At 44.3% G+C, this 20,635-nt stretch overlaps 1 protein-coding gene across 1 annotated transcript in view; it reads right to left on the reverse strand.

The window, feature by feature from the left end:
* Positions 1 to 20,635, reverse strand: part of ATP8B3 (ATPase phospholipid transporting 8B3) — an 87,397-nt gene that overhangs the window by 11,480 nt on the left and 55,282 nt on the right. The window contains exons 18-24 of the mRNA XM_070732626.1: positions 19,755 to 19,919; positions 18,615 to 18,726; positions 17,356 to 17,431; positions 14,707 to 14,848; positions 12,942 to 13,212; positions 11,728 to 11,951; positions 4,995 to 5,078 (exon numbers count right to left, since the gene is read on the reverse strand). Of these exons, the coding sequence (XP_070588727.1) occupies positions 4,995 to 5,078; positions 11,728 to 11,951; positions 12,942 to 13,212; positions 14,707 to 14,848; positions 17,356 to 17,431; positions 18,615 to 18,726; positions 19,755 to 19,919 (1,074 nt within the window). The remainder of the gene's footprint in view (positions 1 to 4,994; positions 5,079 to 11,727; positions 11,952 to 12,941; positions 13,213 to 14,706; positions 14,849 to 17,355; positions 17,432 to 18,614; positions 18,727 to 19,754; positions 19,920 to 20,635) is intronic.

Consider the following 20,635-nt stretch of genomic DNA (forward strand, 5'->3'; position numbering starts at 1 on the left):
AGACCCCCGCTCGTTGCGAGGGTTCCGTTCCAGGACCCCCCGCAACGAGCGGGTTTTCGCGAAGTAGCGCTGCGGAAGTAAAAACACCGTCTGCGCATGTGCAGATGGCGTTTTTACTCCCACAGCGCTAGCGAGGAGCCGAAGATTGGGGGCGGGGCGGCTGTTTGCCGCCGGCATGGAGGGCTTCCTAGCAGCCCCCCAAACCCGGGTTGGGGGTCCGGGGGGCGCTGGCTCTCGGCGCTTTCGAGCTGAGTCCGGGAGCGAATTCGCTTCCGGACTCAGCTCAAAACCGCCGATAGCAAGCGGCAAGGAACGGCTTGTCTCGGCGCTTTCGAGCTGACCGGACTCAGCTCGAAAGCGCCGAGACAAGCCGTTCCTTGCCGCTTGCTATCGGCGGTTTTGAGCTGAGTCCGGAAGCGAATTCGCTTCCGGACTCAGCTCAAAACCGCCGATAGCAAGCGGCAAGGAACGGCTTGTCTCGGCGCTTTCGAGCTGACCGGACTCAGCTCGAAAGCGTCGAGACAAGCCGTTCCTTGCCGCTTGCTATCGGCGCTTTTGAGCTGAGTCCGGGAGCGAATTCGCTCCCGGACTCAGCTCAAAAGCGGTGAGAATGAACGGCGTGGGCGGGCGAAGGGCGGGCGGCAGCGAGGAGTTTGCGTGGGCGGTGGGGAAACTCCTCGCTGACGCCAGCAAGAGGGGGAAGACCCAGGGAAGCCGCTGCCATCTACGCATGCGTGCCCGGCACGCATGCGTAGATGGTATTTTTGACTTCCGGGTTGAAAAATAGCGAAGTACCCTGTTCGCAATGGTTGGGTACGCAATAAACGGGGGATCACTGTATTTGCTGTCTTGGATTATTTATAAAAGTAATAAAGGGGGGATAATAAACAAATACTGTACAGTATTTCCCATCTTTGCCTCAGTAAAGGGACAGAGGACAAAGTCCTATCAAAAAAGGGATACTGCTGCCCCCTGCTGGTAATGTCAGGTACAGATTCCCTATTTCTAAGATGGATATGGTAACCTACAGCTCTACAGCCAAACTCATTCCCTGATAGTCTGAAAGAAAATTAATGTCACAATTTTGGGGTGGGAAATGCATGAAGAATTATATTGGAAGAGTTACAAGAGACTTCATAGTTTAATTTTTTTTTTACAAAATTACTTGAGAAAGAAAGAGGACAGAAGGAAAAGGGGGGACATGATTGAAACATTTAAATATGTTAAAGGGTTAAATAAGGTCCAGGAGGGAAGTGTTTTTAATAGGAAAGTGAACACAAGAACAAGGGGACACAATCTGAAGTTAGTTGGGGGAAAGATCAAAAGCAACATGAGTAAATATTATTTTACTGAAAGAGTAGTAGATCCTTGGAACAAACTTCCAGCAGACGTGGTTGGTAAATCCATAGTAACTGAATTTAAACATGACTGGGATAAACATATACCCATCCTAAGATAAAATACAGAAAATAGTATAAGGGCAGACTAGATGGATCATGAGGTCTTTTTCTGCCGTCAGTCTTCTATGTTTCTATGTTTCTAAGGACAAAGGGGAAAATTAGGCCTATGCAATTTGGGATTTTCTCAAAATGTTAAGTAATGCCTGTAACCATTAGGTTATTATCTACTTCTTCTCCATTTTCACTGTTTAAATAACAGCATCTATACTTATGTTGTCAAGGTAGGCTCATTCTACATTACTGAAAGGCACATAGTGTTTAATTAAAAATGTGGTTATACCGTGTATTGCTACAAAATATATCAGTGTGGCTTTTAATATCTTTAATTAATTTTTTCCATATATATGGAAAAAATGACAACTTAAACTATGGGAGTAAAAGCTAACTTCATTGTTGTTTTTTAATTGATCTAGAATTTAACTCAATATGAATGTGAGTTTTGAATTATAATCTTACAATGAGCTTCATGACATGTCCCAAGTTTGGGTTTTTCTTTTTGTCCTTTTCTTCTGATTTGCTAAATTTGTTACAGTTTTAAGGCCACACAAATCTTACTGTAACTTATGAACCAAATTGTGCTGGTTATAGATAACAATTACAGTGTTCCCTCGAATTTTGCGGGTTCGAACTTCACAAAAAGTCTGTACCACGGTTTTTCAAAAATATTAATTAAAAAATACTTCACGGTTTTTTCCCTATGCCACGGTTTTTCCCGCCCAATGACGTCATAGATCAACGCCAAACTTTCGTCCGCCTTTAATAAATATTTTTTTAAATAAACTTTAATAAATAAACATGGTGAGTAATAATCTAAATAGTTGCTAAGGGAATGGGAAATTGTAATTTAGGGGTTTAAAGAGTTAAGGGAAGGCTTGTGATACTGTTCATAGCCAAAAATAGTGTATTTACTTCCGCATCTCTACTTCGCAGAAATTCAACTTTTGCGGGCGGTCTCGGAACGCATCCCCCGCAAAAATTGAGGGAACACTGTACTGCAAAATAATCTGATTCTCAGGTTCACACAGCAAACCTCTTGGGTTGGTTGGGCCAAGTGATATTGTAGGGAGATATTGTTGGCTATGAAGGTTCGTTCTCCAGTTTTGTTGGTTGGTTTCCAAACGTTTCGTTACTAAGAAAGATAACATCTTCAGTGCAATCCTAAAGTGTATTAATAGAAGGATACAATCTAGGACTAGGGAGGTACTAATACCACTCTATAAAGCCTTAGTTAGATCACACCTAGAGTACTGCACCCAGTTTTGGTCACCACAATACAAAAAGGATATTGAAACTCTAGAGAAAGTGCAGAACAGAGCAACCAGGATGATTAGAGGACTGGAGACTATAACATACGAAGAACAGTTGCAGGAACTGGGCATGGCAAGTCTAGCCAAGAGAAGGACCAGGGGAGACATGATAGCAGTGTTCCAATAATTGAGGGGCTGCCACAGAGAGGAGGGGGTCAGGCTGTTTTCCAAGGCACCAGAAGGCCAGACAAGGAACAATGGATCTGACCAAGAATAAATTCAATCTGGAAATAAGGAGAAACTTTTTGACAGTGAGAGCGATCAACCAACGGAACAGCTTGCCTGCAGAGGTTGTTAGAGCTCCAACGCTTGAGACTTTCAAGAGGAAATTGGATTGCCATCTGACTGATGTGGTATAGGGACTCCTGCTTGAGTGGTGCATTGGACTAGATGACCTACAAGGTCCCTTCCAACTCTAGTAATCTGTAATCTATGTAATCTAAATTTATGCAGGGGTGAAATGCTACCGGTTTGGCAAAACACACACTTCCGAACTGGTACGGAAGGTAAATAGATTTCACTGCTGAGTTTATGGAATGTCAGTGTAGTGTTGTTCTGTGCATAAAGGCTTCAAGTGTGGATGTGTCTCAAGTGAGGTATCTATCTATCTATCTATCTATCTATCTATCTATCTATCTATCTATCTATCTATCTATCTATCTATCTATCTATCTATCTATCTATCTAATCTATCTATCTATCTATCTATCTATCTATCTATCTATTTGTCAAACAATTATAGGATGGCAATTTGTACAAATAAAACATTAGATAAGTAATGATAAAAAGTAATGATAGAAGACAATAGAACAGTAGGACAGGGATGGTAGGCACAATGGTGCACTTATGCACGCCCCTTAGAAAGGGGGAGAGGTCAATTGTAAGTAGTCTAAGGTTAAAGGTTTTGGGGTTAGGAGTAGAAACCACAGAGTCAGGTAGTGAATTCACCATTAGTGAGCCCTGTGATATGTCCTGTGGTAGGTTTTGTGTTTAAGATTTTAAGATATTAAAGTGGAGTTGAAATCCACTTTAATATTTGTGGACTTCAACTCCCAGAATTCCCCAGACAGCCATGCTTGTTAGAGAATTCTGGGATTTGAAGTCCACAACTCTTAAAGTTGCCAATGTTGGACACCCCTACTGTAGAGAGTGGTTCAAAATAGTTCACTGGGTAACAGGAGACTTGTACATGGATGACAATCTCAACACTACTTAACCACTGCATCACTCTGCCTCTTTTCTACAAATCTCACTGATTTGTACATATTCTCCAAACGCCTGAATAGGTGGCAAACATCTAGCCAACCCTGCCTGGTTTTGAAAAGAGAAAACAATTTTTGAATTCAACCGCAACAACACAAGAGCACGCAACAGATTCAAACTTAATACGAACCACTCCAAACTTGACTGTAAAAAATATGACTTTAACTATCGAGTTACCGGACTCAATAGTGTCAACCCCTAACCCCCAACATTTCTCCCTTAGACTCTCCACGATTGACCTCTCCAGGTTCCTAAGAGGCCAGTAAGGGGCGTACATAAGTGCACGAGTGTGCCTTTCGTCCCCTGTCCAATCGTCTTTCCTTTATCTCATCTATCATGTATATTTTCTTCCTTTCATATATTTTCTCTTCTATTTTCTTTTATCCTTATATATATTACTTCATGTTTATTTTCTTCCTATGTATTTGTGTATTGGACAAATGAATAAATAAATAAAATAAATAAATTCATTCGAATTTAGAAGGGAGATCACCATACAATCCCACAGGTTGCACTTTGCAATGAAAAAACCATCTTGGGAGAATTTTTTTTTCTATAGGTAGTAGAGAGAAAAACTGGGAGTTGGCATCCACATTTTAAAATTGCTAAGGTGGAGAAAAAAATAGTTTAGAGAAACCAAACTTGCTTGTAGCTTCTCAAAGCAAACAGTGCCATTCCCCCCCACTTGTCTTCTACATGGTTCTCCTGTAAAATATGCTCTAGTTATTCTCATCGGAGACATCAAAAACACTGGGCTATTTGAGGCTGTAGCTAAGTGGGATATTTCTTGGATGTCTTTAAATCAGGGGTGCACTTTCTCTCTCTCTCTCTCTCTCTCTCTCTCTCTCTCTCTTGCATTAGGGAGGTAAAGGATATTTACGAACATACAGCAGTAGTGGCCATTGATTTAACTTATGATTAAAATGATAGAGTGTAAAACATTGCCCAAGGCAAAGTAACTTACCTGTTCAAACAAGCCTAAACACAGGACTGGGAACGATGTGTAGATGACATTATAAAGGGCAAGGAACCAGCCCTCTAGCAGAGGCTGAATGGAAAGAGAAAAAAGAAAGGGGGAGATTAGAGAGGCACCTTGAAATCCACAACCAGGACTATTGTTTTCTTCCTCAGTACATTCCATGGCTGTGATGGCAAACCGCACATGCCACAGCTGGCACCCAGAGCCCTCTCTGCAGGCACGCAAGCCGTCGGCCAGCTCAGCTCCACTGCGTATGTGCATGCCGCCTTCCACCAGCCAGCTGGGATGTGCAGAGGCCGAGGCACATGCAGGAGACATACATGAATGTGTGGAGGTGAGGGTCGTGCGTGTATGTGTGTGGGGTGGGGTAGCATAGAGGGGAACAACCCGCACGGCCCTATTTTGATCCCAGGAGGCTGCAAGGAGGCCTGCTAGGCCCAATTTGGGGGAGCAGCTTCCTCACGCCCCAGTTTTCATCCCAAAAGGCTGCAAGGAGGCCTGCTAGGCTCAAAATGAGGGAGCGGCTCCCTCACGACCCGATCTTCATCCCAGGAGGCTGCAGGAAGGCCTGCAAGGCCCAAAATGGGGGAGCGGCTCCCTCACGACCTGATTTTGATCCCAGGAGGCTGCAGGGAGGCCTGCTAGGCCCAAAATGGGGGAGCGGCTCCCTCACAACCTGATTTTGATCCCAGGATGCTGCAGGAAGGCCTGCTAGGCCCAAAATGGGGGAGCGGCTCCCTCACGACCTGATTTTGATCCCAGAAGGCTGCCTGGAGGCCTGCTAGGCCCAAAATGGGGGAGTGGCTCCCTCACGACCCAATTTTGATCCCAGGAGGCTGCAGGAAGGCCTGCTAGGCCCAAAATGGGGGAGCGGCTCCCTCACGATCCGATTTTGATCCCAGGAGGCTGCAGGAAGGCCTGCAAGGCCCAAAATGGGGGAGCGGCTCCCTCACGACCTGATTTTGATCCCAGGAGGCTGCAGGGAGGCCTGCTAGGCCCAAAATGGGGGAGCGGCTCCCTCACGACCTGATTTTGATCCCAGGAGGCTGCAGGGAGGCCTGCAAGGCCCAAAATGGGGGAGCGGCTCCCTCACGACCTGATTTTGATCCCAGAAGGCTGCATGGAGGCCTACTAGACCCAAAATGAGGGGCAGAGAGGTCATGCGCACATGCGTGTGGGGGTGGGGGTTGCACAAACGTGCAGAGGGGGCCAAGTTGCATTATGGGCGCTGACGCGTGCTTTCTGCACATGAGGAGAAAAAGGTTAGCCATCCCTGTTCCATGTGAACACATTATCTAGAATCGGAAGAGAAAACCATTCTTTAGAATCTGAACACAGCTTTGATTATGCTTCTAAAGTGGAGCCTAACGGATGCAAGCACTTCTGTTGGCATGAGATTTGGCTTCTGCGCTTGCCAGCAAGCAAAATCTCACACAAGGACGCTCTCATCGGGCACACGGATGAATGCCCATCTCCATTTTCGCTATCGGAGTCCCGATCCCAGCCATAGCGGCTGCAGCCCATTACTGAATGTATGCTTATCAATGGCAAAGAGACTGTTATATTGTGGGAAGGTATCAGTATAAGGAAGGAGAACGTGAAAAACACATTTGGGCACAGCATTCCCACAAAACGTCCTACCGGTCAATGACTACTTCAGCTTCAACCGCAACAACACAACAGATTCAAACTTAATACGAACCGCTCCAAACTTGACTGTAAAAAATATGATTTCAACAATCGAGTTTTCGAAGTGTGGGACTCATTACCAGACTCAATTGTGTCAACCCCTAACCCCCAACATTTCTCCCTTAGACTCTCCACCATTGACCTCTCCAGGTTCCTAAGAGGCCAGTAAGGGGCGTACATAAGTGCACTGGTGTGCCTTTTGTCCCCTGTCCAATTGTCTTTCCTTTCTCTCACTTATCATATATATTCTCTTTCTTTCATATATAATCTCCTCTAAGTTCACGTTTACCCTTATATATATTACTACATGTCTATTTTTCTTCCTATGTATTTGTGTATTGGACAAATGAATAAATAAAATAAAATAAATAAATTCCTAAAGCTGGACGGCTTTTCTGAGAAGGTAATATGCCAGGGAGCACCAATTATTCCAGAGAAAGCCCACAGTCTTTGTGAATAATCGCTTCTGGTCCACCTGCAAATTACAGGAGAAACAGGTAGATTCCAACTAATCAAGACAAGGGCTTAGTCTCTATAGGTATGTGCAAGCTCCAACAATAATCCCACTACTAGCGGAGATGTAGCTATATTTTCCTCTGCATAAGCTGGAAAAAAATCCCGCCAGGAGCTCTGCCAAGCCTTCCGTAAAACACAGTTACCTCCGGGCATCAAGGAGGAAGCTGTGTTTATGCCTGACACTCTTTGCAATGTGCCTTTAAATGCTTTGCACAGCCTCGCTCTCCAATGCAGCTGATCCTTCAGTACAATATGCACAATGCCTTGTGCGCATAAATGCCACAATGTTTCCTTCCTTCTGTTTAACTGTGCCTCGTCCTTTCCCTTTCCCCATAGTAGTACCGGTAACTGACTGATATAAGCATGCACAGTGTCAGGCGCCCCAAGAACCAAGGTATACAAGGTAGAATTAGTTTTGAGCAGTTTCCTTTATTGTTCCTCTCTTATAAACCATTTGCTAACCTAAAATAACTATTTGCAGTAAAAAAAGATATACTCAGAGAATTGCTAGGGAGGAGAGAACCTTCTATAGCTCTCTTTCTCCTAACCACAAGTGTTGGCAACCTTAAACACTCAAAGAGCCATTTGGACCTATTTCCCACATTAAAAAAAACACCAGGAGCCACAAAACCCTTTTGACATCTAAAATGAAGATAGCACTGCATATATCATTTTTTACCTTTACACTATGTATAAAAAAACTATAGTGTGCTGCATTTATGAAATCAATGACCTGCTACAGAGAAAACACATTTTTATTTCTGCATGCAACAAAAACCTTTTGAACTCTGGAAAAAAAAAGGATGGGTTGAAAAGCTCAATAAATCATGTGCCGGTGGTGAATATCACACATTGGCAATTTTGACGCATATTTTGAGTGACAGGGAGCCGCAGCAGAGGGATGAAAAAGCCACAGAGTCACAGGTTGCAGACTCCTGTCCTAACCAAACTATCTAAGCCTCCAATTCTTTGTCCTCTGAAATTTAGCCCCCCCCCCTTCCTGGGAATCCAGACAGCATTCCACCACACATAGGTAAAATACATTGGTGTGTCACAATTGTTTTAAAGACATGGGGTGAGTTCAAAATTAATTCATGCTGAAAATCTTATCATGTTATCAGGGATCGGATGGATTACACCCCAAGGTTCTGAAGGAACCGGTAGACATGATCTCAGAACCATTGAACCACACCTTTCATAGATCCTGGAACACCAGGAAACTACCAGATGACCGCCTTCTGCCGCACGAATCCCAGCGACTGATTAGGTCCCACAGAGTGGGCCTTCTCCGGGTCCCGTCAACTAAACAATGTCGTTTGGCGGGACCCAGGGGAAGAGCCTTCTCTGTGGCGGCCCCGGCCCTCTGGAACCAACTCCCCCCAGAGATCAGAATTGCCCCCACCCTCCTCGCCTTTCGTAAGCTCCTTAAAACCCACCTCTGCCGTCAAGGCATGGGGGAACTGAGATATTCTTTCCCCCTGGGCCTCTATAGTTTATGCATGGTATGTCTGTATGTATGTCTGGTTTTTATAATAAGGTTTTTTTAGTTGTTTTATTATTGGATTGCTACATATTGTTTTTATCACTGTTGTTAGCCGCCCCGAGTCCACGGAGAGGGGCGGCATACAAATCCAATAAATGAATGAATGAATGAATGAATGAATGAATGAATGAATGAATGAATGAGCTGATGTAGTTCCTATGTTCCAAAAAGTGGGGAAATGGATGAAGGAAAGTACAGACCTATCAGCCTGTCATCAATACCTGGGATTGATTCTGGAAAAGATAATTAAGCAATGAATCTCCGAACACGTAGAGACAAACAAGGTCATAACCTGAAGCATATCATGGGTTTGTCAAGAACAGATCACGCTAGAAATATCATCCTTCATTCTTTGACAATGTGACAAAACTAGTCGACCAGAGAAATATTTACTAGACCATCTCCTGTCGCATACCGCCCAGAGACTAATCAGATCCCACAGGGTTGGACTTCTCTGGGTCCCACCAACTAAGCAATGCAGGTTGACAGGCCTGTAGGGGAGGGCCTTCTCTGTGACTGCTCCGCCCTTTGGAACCATCTGCCCCCCCGATATCCGTACCACTCCCACCTTACTAGAAACATAGAAACATAGAAGACTGAGAGCAGAAAAAGACCTCATGGTCCATCTAGTCTGCCCTTATACTATTTCCTGTACTTTTATCTTACAATGGATATATGTTTATCCCAGGCATGTTTCAATTCAGTTACTGTGGATTTACCAACCAGGTCTGCTGGAAGTTTGTTCCAAGCATCTACTACTCTTTCAGTCAAATAATATTTTCTCATGTTGCTTTTGATCTTTCCCCCAACTAACTTCAGATTGTGTCCCCTTGTTCTTGTGTTCACTTTGCTATTAAAAACACTTCCCTCCTGAACCTTATTTAACCCTTTAACATATTTAAATGTTTCGATCATGTCCCCCCTTTCCCTTCTGTCCTCCAGACTATACAGATTGAGTTCATTAAGTCTTTCCTGATACGTTTTATGCTTAAGACCTTCCACCATTCTTGTAGCTCGTGTTTGGACCCGTTCAAGCCTTCCTAAAGGCCTTGAACTGGCTCTGCCAGCAGGCCTGGGGTTTAACATACTAGTCACAGCCAGGGGTGGGCAGCAGGCAGGATGGGGTGGAATGCAGTTCCACCAGTGGAAATTTATTTATTTATTCATTGGATTTGTATGCCGACCCTCTCCGAGAACTTGGGGCGGCTCACAACATAAATGAAGCTGTGTGTCCAGCTCCAGCTGACCATCCCACCCTCTCATCCTCCTCGAAAAGCGGCAGGGAGACCAGCACGGGCAGGAGTTGCAGGGGGCCCATTTCCTCCCCCATCTTTTCTCAACAGCTGATTGGCACCCGTTCGCCTAGCTACCCAGCCTGAGGCAGGGGGTGACCCAAGAAGGAGAGCACGGGAAACACGAAGCAAATTGTCACCCCAGAGAGCGACACTGGTGAGGTTGTAATTTGAGGACTTAACAGTTCACTTGAACGATGATGATTGTTCAAGCCACTCCCACCTGGTCACATGGCTGGCAAGCCACTCCTACCCAGTCACATGACCATCAAGCCACACCCACAAAATAAGCCACACCCACTAAAGTTTTTGGCTGCCCATTACTGGTCACAGCTGAGCTATGATTATTTGGTATGCATGAGCGTAGACTGTACAGTGTAGTTTAGGGTTTTCATTGATTAGTTTCATTGGGTTATTAACGTTTGTATTGTTTTATATTTGACTTATTGCTGTATCTCTGTATTATTTTATATGTTGTAAACTGCCCTGAGTCCCATGGGATTGGGCGGCATATAAATCAATTGAATTGATTAAATTAAGTTAAGTTAAGTTAAGTTAAGTTAAGTTAAGTTAAGTTAAGTTAAATTAAATTAAATTAAACTAAACTAAACTAAACTAAACTAAACTAAACTAAACTAAACTAAACTAAACTAAACTAAATTAAATTAAATTAAATTAAATTAAATTAAAATGTTGAGGACAAGCCTACAACCAGAGCCACTCGTGAAAAGTTCAAGTCAACCACTTTATTGTGTTTTACCTACATTACAAGAATCTCCCCAGATTTCTTGTTTCCTCTTGGAAACAAGCTGATAAGGTTTTATTTAACTTAAAGGGAAATGGGGGTGAGGAGGGTCAGGCTTATTTATTTATTTATTTATTTATTTATTTATTTATTCATTCATTCATTCATTCATTCATTCATTCATTCATTCATTCATTCATTCATTTATTTATTTATTTATTTATTTATTAATTATTTAGATTTGTATGCCGCCCCTCTCCGCGGACTCGGGGCGGCTCACAACAAGGCATAAACAAATCCTAACAAATCTAAATAAATTTAAATATTTAAAAAAGTTTAAAAAGAACCCCAATATACTAATAAGCACACACACAAACATACCATACATAAATTGTACATGCCCGGGGGAGATGTCTCAGTTCCCCCATGCCTGATGACAGAGGTGGGTTTTAAGAACTTTACGGAAGGCAGGGAGAGTAGGGGCAGTTCTAATCTCCGGGGGGAGTTGGTTCCAGAGAGTCGGGGCCGCCACAGAGAAGGCTCTTCCCCTGGGGCCCGCCAACCGACATTGTTTAGTTGACGGGACCCGGAGAAGGCCCACTCTGTGGGACCTAATCAGTCGCTGGGATTCGTGCGGCAGGAGGCGGTCTCAGAGGTATTCTGGTCCAATGCCATGAAGGGCTTTAAAGGTCATAACCAACACTTTGAATTGTGACCGGAAATTGATCGGCAACCAATGCAGACTGCGGAGTGATGGCGAAACATGGGCATACCTATGCCTCTTGTGGCCACACAAGGATTCAAGACTACTTCCCTGCTTGATTCGTCCCCTATGTCTGGCTGGGAGCTTCCCAACATCACAGGAGCTCAGAAATAGAAAGCAAACTGAAAAGATCAGGGGTTTAGGGTGGAATGTGGGGAATTACCACTCACCTGTGCTGTGAATCCGGTATAGAAAGCAAACCAGATTTGCACCATCATGCCGGCAAATGTCTTGAAGAAGAAGTAGCGGAGGAATTTGCAGATGCGGAGGTAGGACCACTTGCCATGGACGAAGAGGAGCCTCTGAAGGTAACGGAACTGAGCCAGCGCATAATCGCTGCACTGTACTGCCTGCATGCCTTCTTGCCCGCTGATTCCAACCCCTATGTCCGCAGCTGGAGGGAACACAAGGCAGGGCTAACATCAGACCACGTCCCAATTCTGGCTTCAGCAATTATTTTACAGAATAACAGATTTGGAAGCAGGGGCGGGTTCCTCTTACCTCCTCCTACCAGTTTGAATCTCAAAATCCATCTTTTCGAGGTGGGTAAAATGAGGATTGTGGGGGCAATATGCTGGCTCTGTTAAAAAGTGCTATTGCTAACATGTTGCAAGCCGCCCTGAGTCTAAGGAGAAGGGCGGCATAAAAAAAATCAAAGAAAGAGAAAGAAAGAAAGAAAGAAAGAAATATAGAAAGAAAGAAAGAAAGAAAGAAAAAGGAAGAAAAGAAAGAAAGAAGGAAGGAAAGAAAGAAAGAGAAAGGAAGGAAGGAAAGAAAGAAAGAGGAAGGAAGGAAGGAAGGAAGAAAGAAAAAGGAAGGAAGGAAGGAAAGAAAGAAAGAAAGAAGGAAGGAAGGGAAGGAAAGGAAAGAAGGAAGGAAGGAAAGAAAGAAAGAGAAAGGAAGGAAGGAAGGAAAGAAAGAAAGAGGAAGGAAGGAAAGGAAGAAAGAAAGAAAGAAAGAAAGAAAAAGGAAGGAAAGAAAGAAAGAAGGAAGGGAAGGAAAGAAAGAAAGAAAAGAAGGAAGGAAGGAAAGAAAGAAAGAAAGAAAGAAAGAAAGAAAGAAAGAAAGAAAGAAAGAAAGAAAGTTAGTTTGGCTGACAAGACCTGGAGAAGGCCAACTCTGTGGACTCTAATTGGCCACTGGGACGTGTGAGGCAGGAGACAGTCCCATAAGTAATCTGGTCCTAAGCCATGTAGGGCTTTAAAAAAACGGTCATAGGTCACCTTTTTCATTGTAACTTTGAACGGTCACTAAACGAACCGTTGCAAGTTGAGGGCTACCTGTTCCATCTCCTTGCCTCTTGGCTGAGGAAAGCCAATTTAAGATCATAACCTGGCAATCCCAGACTGTTATCTCTGAGACCAAAAAGGGGCCGGAGACTCACTTTTAATCATGTTGACGTCATTGGCCCCATCTCCGATAGCCAAGGAGATGGCGTTCTTGTGCCTCTTCACCATTTGCACAATGAGGGCCTTCTGCTTGGGGGTGACCCTGCAGCAGATCACAGCTTGGCAAGTGGTAGCCAGTTCCACAAAGGCTTTTTCAATGAGGTTCCCGTGCTCCTTGACGGTGTCCTTCGTCCGAAAGCGAAAGCGCTCCAAAAGGCTTTTCTTCTTCTTTAACTTCTTGTCCTCCTCCGTGTGAAAGATTTTCTCCTGGGGAAGAGATGAAGCCCAGACACATAACCCAAGGGCGTGATTTCTTTTCCCAGAGTTATAGCTGTCCTACCAAGAAGGGTTGCTGGAATTGGGTTGAAGGTGTATCTAGAGGCTTGCACGGTTGAATTCTGAACCAACTGTAGTCTCCGAACACTCTTCAGGGGGTAACCCCATATAGAGTGCATTGCAATAGTCCAGCCATGAGGTGATAAGGACATGAGTGACTCTGAGAAGAACCTCTCGATCCAAGTACAGGGTGCATTCCAAAAGTAATGCAATTTTTTTTAAAAAAAAAGTTATTGAACAGATTTGCACAAACACTTTAAATTCTTCAAAGTGCAGTAGTACCTCATCATACGAACTTAATTGGTTCCAGGAGGAGGTTCGTAAGGTGAAAAGTTCGTAAGATGAAACAATGTTTCCCATAGGAATCAATGTAAAAGCAAATAATGTGTGCAAATCCTTCAGGAAAATCCCAAACTTTAGAAGGGAGGTGAACAGAGGGCAGGGAGGAACAGCTAAAGGGGGCGAGTGGAAGAAGCAAGGCTATGCTAAAGGGTGAGTGGGAAGGAAGAAAGGCAAGGGGGGCGCCCCTCCCTTTTCTTTCTTCAAAAGACACTGTTTCAGTGCCTTTGCAAGCATGCAAAATCTTTACTCCTCCAAGCTGCCCCTCCCTTTTCTTTCTTAAAAAGACACCGTTTCAGTGCCTTTGCAAGAATGCAAAATCTTTACTCCTCCAAGCTGCCCCCCCTTTTCTTTCTTCAAGCAGCTGCTTGGGTTCGTAAGGTGAAAATAGTTCGGAAGAAGAGGCAAAAAAATCTTAAACACCGGGTTCGTATCTTGAAAAGTTTCGTTAGAAGAGGTGTTCGTAAGATGAGGTTCCACTGTACTGTCCTTGGGCCTCTACACAATTTTTCCAGCAACTCTGCCATGACCGGTACATGCCCTGGAAGGTGTCTTCGGGGACCTCTCGCAAAGTTTTTGTCACAGCTGATTGGATCTCTTCTATGGATGAAAAACGCGCCTTGACACAATGCACTACGAGTCCGCAAGTTCCTGGCCAAACACCAGGTGCCAACACTGCCCCCCCCTAGTCCTGATGTCGCCCCAGCAGACTTCTTTTTGTTCCCAGCCCTGAAAAGAACCCATTTTTTATCCATAGAAGAGATCCAATCAGCTGTGACGAAGACCTTGCGAAAGGTACCTGAAGACGCCTTCCAGGGCACCTACCGGTCATGGCAGAGTCACTGGAAAAAATGTGTAGAGGCCCAAGGACAGTACTTTGAAGAATTTTAAGTCTTAGTGCAAATCTGTTCAATAAATTACTTTTTTTAAAAAAAAATTGCATTACTTTTGGAACACACCCTGTAGGATCACAATTGGTGCACTAGTCGAACCTGTGCAAGGTCAACCTTAACCTCAAATCGAGGTCATAAATCGAGGACTACCCATACTACAGCGAAGAGGGACCCGTTAAAAATGTTATCTTACAAGGAAGTCCCCAGTGACCACCAGGGCTTTTTTGACATGCGCTCCCGATGCCTGGTAAGGAAGAAAAGAGCCGATGTCGCACAGGGCTTCACCGCTGCCAGCCAAACTGTTGCTGCTGTACCAGGATGGTTCCAGAATCTCACTGAAAAACAAGATGGCGGGAAAACAAGATGGCGTCAAAACAAGATGGCGTCAAAACAAGATGGCGTCAAAACAAGATGGCGTCTTGAATCCGGAAGTCATCAAACCGATTGAAATCACCAGTGTTGAGCCATTTAGCAATAGAATTTAGACTTATATACCGCTTCCTGGTGATTTTGCAGCCCTCTCTAAGCAGTTTACAGAGTCAGCTTATTGTCCCCAACAATCTGGCTCCTCATTTGACCCACCTGGGAAGGATGGAAGGCTGAGTCTACCTTGAGCTGGTGGTGAGATTTGAACCGCTGAACTACAGTTAGCATTAGCTGAAGTAGCCTGCAGTGCTGCACTCTAAATACTGCACCACCCTGACCCCGGCACTTGTTCAAAATGCATCTGCAACATCTTAACCCTCCCATCCTTCTGTGGCTGTTGCTTGGTGGGCATTGTGTGGCTTGGTGGACATATCAAGGGAAGGATACAGCAAAAATCTCCATTCCCAGGAGATTTTTTTGAATTCTATAGGATGTTCATGAAAAGTTTAATTTCTGAGTCTGAAATAAAGATAAAGAAAAGCTGGGTGTTCAGGAACAGAGTCCATATTTGCTCTGCACCAAGCGGGGGTTGCTTCTTATGCCAGAAATAAGTTTATTTCTTGAGGTAATATTATAATGCAAGAAAATGGTCTGTAACCATGGGGAAGGCTGATGCAAGCCATAATCTGTATGTAATCATGGATTTGCTAACTGTGCTGCAATCTGATTGGCTGTAATCTATATACAGTAATACCTCGTCTTACGAACCTAATTGGTTCCAGGGGGAGGTTCGTAAGACGAAAAGTTCATAAGACGAAACATTGTTTCCCATAGGAAACAATGTAAAATCTATTAATCCGTGCAACGAAGAAAAAAGAACCGCAAAAAAACGCCACCGCCTGGCTGTCACCTTTTGAAACAGCAGGGGTGCTTCTCAGCATCCTCTTGAACCCGAAAGCCAAACCCGAACTTCCGGGTTCGTCATTCAGGAGGCCGCCGAGAAGCCCCCCGGCTGTTTTAAAAGGTGACAGCCAGGCAGCGGGGCTTCCCAGCGGCCTCCCGAACACCGAACCCGGAAGTTCGGCAAAAGTTCGGGTTCGGGAGGCCACTGGGAAGCCCCGCCACCCGGCTGTCACCTTTTAAAACAGCCGGGGGGCTTCCCAGCATCCTCATGAACCCGAATGCCAAACCCGAACTTCCGGGTTCGGCATTCGGAAGGCCGCCGAGAAGCCCCCCGGCTGTTTTAAAAGGTGACAGCCGGGCAGCGGGGCTTCCCAGCGGCCTCCCGAACACCGAACCCGGAAGTTCGGCAAAAGTTCGGGTTCGGGAGGCCACTGGGAAGCCCCGCCGCCCGGCTGTCACCTTTTAAAACAGCCGGGGGGCTTCCCAGCATCCTCCTGAACCCGAACGCCAAACCCGAACTTCCGGGTTCAGCATTCAGGAGGCCGCCGAGAAGCCCCCGGGCTGTTTTAAAAGGTGACAGCCGGGCAGCGGGGCTTCTTGGCGGTGGCGAGTTTGTAAGAAGAAAAAAGTTCATAAGAAGAGGCAAAAATTTTCTGAACCCCGGGTTCGTATCTCGGGTTGTTCGTAAGACAAGGGGTTCGTATCATGAGGTACCACTGTATTAGGAGTAACGCCCTGGCATGGGTGTGGTTTGCACTGGGTGGTTTGTCATAGAGTGATTTGTTATAGTGGTTGGTGGTTTAATGCTTAGTGGTTTGTGGGTGGTTGCAGTGGTGGATGTAATAGTAGTGTATGATAGTATTGTGATACTTTATCTAGAGAAACATTTTATTAAGAAGAAAAGTAAAATATATTTTTACAAGAAAGCCTGCTGCAGTGTTTTTCATTGAAAACTTCAATTAGATATAGTTGTGAACTGTGGCTAGTTGGTGGGGTTACTTTCTGCTTGCGCAAAACTCTTCCCCAACAACTTACCTCCACTATTGGTGCCATGCACGCGCAGCTTCGAGTCGCCACCCCTGATCTAGGACTTCCAAACAACACCTAATTATTTCTCACTTTGGGTTTACAGTGTTCCCTCGATTTTCGCGGGGGATGCGTTCCGAGACTGCCCGCGAAAGTCGAATTTCCGCGAAGTAGAGATGTGGAAGTAAATACACTATTTTTGGCTATGAACAGTATCACAAGCCTTCCCTTAACACTTTAAACCCCTAAAGTACAATTTCCCATTCCCTTAGCAACCATTTAGATCATTACTCCCCATGTTTATTTATTAAAGTTTATTAAAAAATATTTATTAAAGTCGGATGAAAGTTTGGCGATGACATATGACGCCATCGGGCGGGAAAAACCATGGTATAGGGGGAAAACCCACAAAGTATTTTTAATTAATATTTTTGAAAAACCGTGGTATAGACTTTTCGCGAAGTTCGAACCCGCGAAAATCGAGGGAACACTGTACTTCCTTTCACTTGCCCAACCACAGACATCCAAACACATCTTGCAATTGTACCTGATTTCGCTCTCCTCCAGAATGGTCATGTCTTCGGAAAGGAGTTGGCAAGCAAACCCAATATTGACAGCAGTTTCTGCAAACCCAACGAAGACCAGCAATGGGATTAAAAGATGGAGCGTGGCACATTCTGCTTCCATCCATGAAAAAAAGTTATTTTTAAGACTACAGGTATTCCTCTTTCTTTAAAAAAACATAAAATAAATTTCTCCACAGTTCCATATACATATGCATCAATACATATACCTTAAGAATATAGCTATCTGGACCGGGACTCACTGCTTTCACAGTCACTCATGCCCTCAGCACCTCGAGGTTTGACTACTGTAATGCTCTCTACATGGGGCTACCTTTGAAAAGTGTTCGGAAACTCCAGATCATGCAGAATGCAGCTGCGAGAGCAGTCATGGGCTTTCCTAGGTATGCCCATGTTTCACCAACACTCCGCAGTCTGCATTGGTTGCCGATCAATTTCCGGTCACAATTCAAAGTGTTGGTTATGACCTTTAAAGCCCTTCATGGCATTGGACCAGAATATCTCCGAGACCGCCTTCTGCCGCACGAATCCCAGCGACCGATTAGGTCCCACAGAGTGGGCCTTCTCCGGGTCCCGTCAACTAAACAATGTCGGTTGGCGGGCCCCAGGGGAAGAGCCTTCTCTGTGGCGGCCCCGGCCCTCTGGAACCAACTCCCCCCAGATATTAGAACTGCCCTTACTCTCCTTGCCTTTTGCAAGCTCCTTAAAACCCACCTTTGTCATCAGGCATGGGGGAACTGAGACATCTCCCCCGGGAATATACAATTTATGAATGGTATGTTTTGTATGTATGTATGTTTGTTTTGTAAATGGGGTTTTTAAATATTTTAAACTACAATTTAGATTTGTTATGAATTGTTTTATTCTGTTGTGAGCCGCCCCGAGTCTGCGGAGAGGGGCGGCATACAAATCTAAAAAATAAATAAATATAAATAAATAAATAAATAAATAGCTATAGCAGAAAACATTTTCCAATCAATCAAAATTCAATAGCCTATTTTTACACCTAGTCTTGCTGTTATTGATCAGTCTGTTTCTTTCTGGAGTTGAAGTCCTCCAGGATTAAAGTTGCCAAGGTTGCAGACCCCTGGTTTATAAACTTAACTTTCCAGATTCTTTACTTAGCTGTAGGAATGTGTCTTGGAGTAGAGTGAAATCACTTAGAATAATTTAGAAAAAAAATTCTGGAGGATTCCCTGGTGCTAGAAATGGGCTGATGTACCTTGCTTATCTCCAGTTAGCACCCACACTTTAATGTCCCCCCTTTTGAGGAGATGAATGGTCTCAGGAACCCCATCCTGCAATTTGTCCTCTATGGCTGTGGCACCCAGGAGCTGAAAGAAAAACAAACAAGCGTTTGATTCCAAACTTCACAATACAAACGTCACAGTATGAATTTCAGAGTATAGTCCAGGTAGTCCTTGGCATATGACCCAATTGAGCCCAATAGAATAGAATGGAATGGAATAGAATTAGAATAGAATAGAATATTTAATCAAATTTATTTATTTAATCAAATTTATAGGCCGCCCTTCTCCAAGAGGAATAGAACAGAACAGAACAAAACAGAATATAATTCTTTATTGGCCAAGTGTGATTGGACACACAAGGAATTTGTCTTTGGTGCATATGCTCTCAGTGTACATAAAATAAAAGATACATTTGTCAAGAATCATGAGTTACAACACTTAATGATTGTCATAGTCAGGGGTGGGCTACTAGGCGGAACGGGAGGAATGCCGTTCCATTGACGGAAATGGATTTACTGACCCCCTCGCATCCTGGACATAAACTGTTTCAACTCCTACCCTCAAAACGTCGCTACAGAGCACTGCACACCAAGACAACTAGACACAAGAACAGTTTTTTCCCAAATGCCATCACTCTGCTAAACAAATAATCCGCTCAACACTGACAAACTATTTACTACGTTTGCACTACTATCACTACTAGTTTTTTCTCATCATTCCTATCACCCATTTCCTCTCACTTATGACTGCATGACTGTAACTTGTTGCTTGAATTGTTAAGATTTTTTATTAATATTGATTGTTTCCTCATTGCTTATTTGACCCCTATGACAATCATTTAAGTTTGTCCCTCATGATTCTTGACAAATGTATCTTTTTCTTTTATATATGCACCAAAGACAAATTTCTTGTGTGTCCCAATCACAGTTGGCCAATGAAGAATTCTAATTTTATTTATTTATTTATTTATTCATTCATTCATTCATTCATTCATTCATTCAAATAATAAGCCACCCAACTCCTTCCAGACTCGGGATAATGTCAGAATAATGTCAACTCTCCAAGTTCTCCCTTTGACTCGGTTGACAATCCAGACCAAAACCAACTTTTACCTTGAGATTCTGCTCAATCTCCTCATATACTTTGTCCAACTCTTGGGCCCGGCCCTGTAATAAGATGCTTGCTGCATGGTGCTTCTTTCTCCACAGAGTGTAGTCCTGTTCGTCCACTTCTTTCATAGCCAGGCATAAAGTCCTTAAGGTCTCCGCTGCAAAACTCTGGGGGGAAAGGACAAGCATGGGTTGTTCAGGAGGTGGCACTTGCTATGGATTTTTCTGCTTATTTGTGAGGTTCTCATCCAAACTTTCCTCCAGGAACTTCAGCAGTGTAACATAGCAGAATAGTAGAGTTGGAAGAGACTTTGGAGATCTTCTAATACAGTAATGTCAAACTCGATTTCGTTGAGGGATGCATCAGGGGTGTGTTTGATCTTGGGAGGGCCGAGTGGGAATAGTCAGGGATGGACATGGCTAGACTCAATGTCACTTGTGTCGGGAGCACCTGTGGTGGGTTGAGCGCTCAGCCAGTGAAAACAGGCTCCCAGGTTATGCTTTGAGCTGTGACAGCCTCCTGCAACCCTCTGCCAGCGAAAATGGAGCTCAGGAGGACCATGTGTGGCCCTTGCAATCTCCGTTTTCAGCTGTGATAGCCTCCTGCAACCCTCTGCCAACGAAAATGGAGTTCAGGAGGACCATGTGTGGCCCTTGCAATCTCCGTTTTCAGCTGTGATAGCCTCCTGCAACCCTCTGCCAGCGAAAATGGAGCTCAGGAGGACCGTGTGTGGCCCTTGCAATCTCCGTTTTCAGCTGTGATAGCCTCCTGCAACCCTCTGCCAGCGAAAATGGAGCTCAGGAGGACCATGTGTGGCCCTTGCAATCTCCGTTTTCAGCTGTGATAGCCTCCTGCCACCCTCTGTCAGTGAAAATGGAGATCA

The sequence above is a fragment of the Erythrolamprus reginae genome, chromosome 1, assembly GCF_031021105.1.
Source record: "Erythrolamprus reginae isolate rEryReg1 chromosome 1, rEryReg1.hap1, whole genome shotgun sequence".
In the NCBI taxonomy this organism is placed as follows: domain Eukaryota; kingdom Metazoa; phylum Chordata; class Lepidosauria; order Squamata; family Dipsadidae; genus Erythrolamprus; species Erythrolamprus reginae.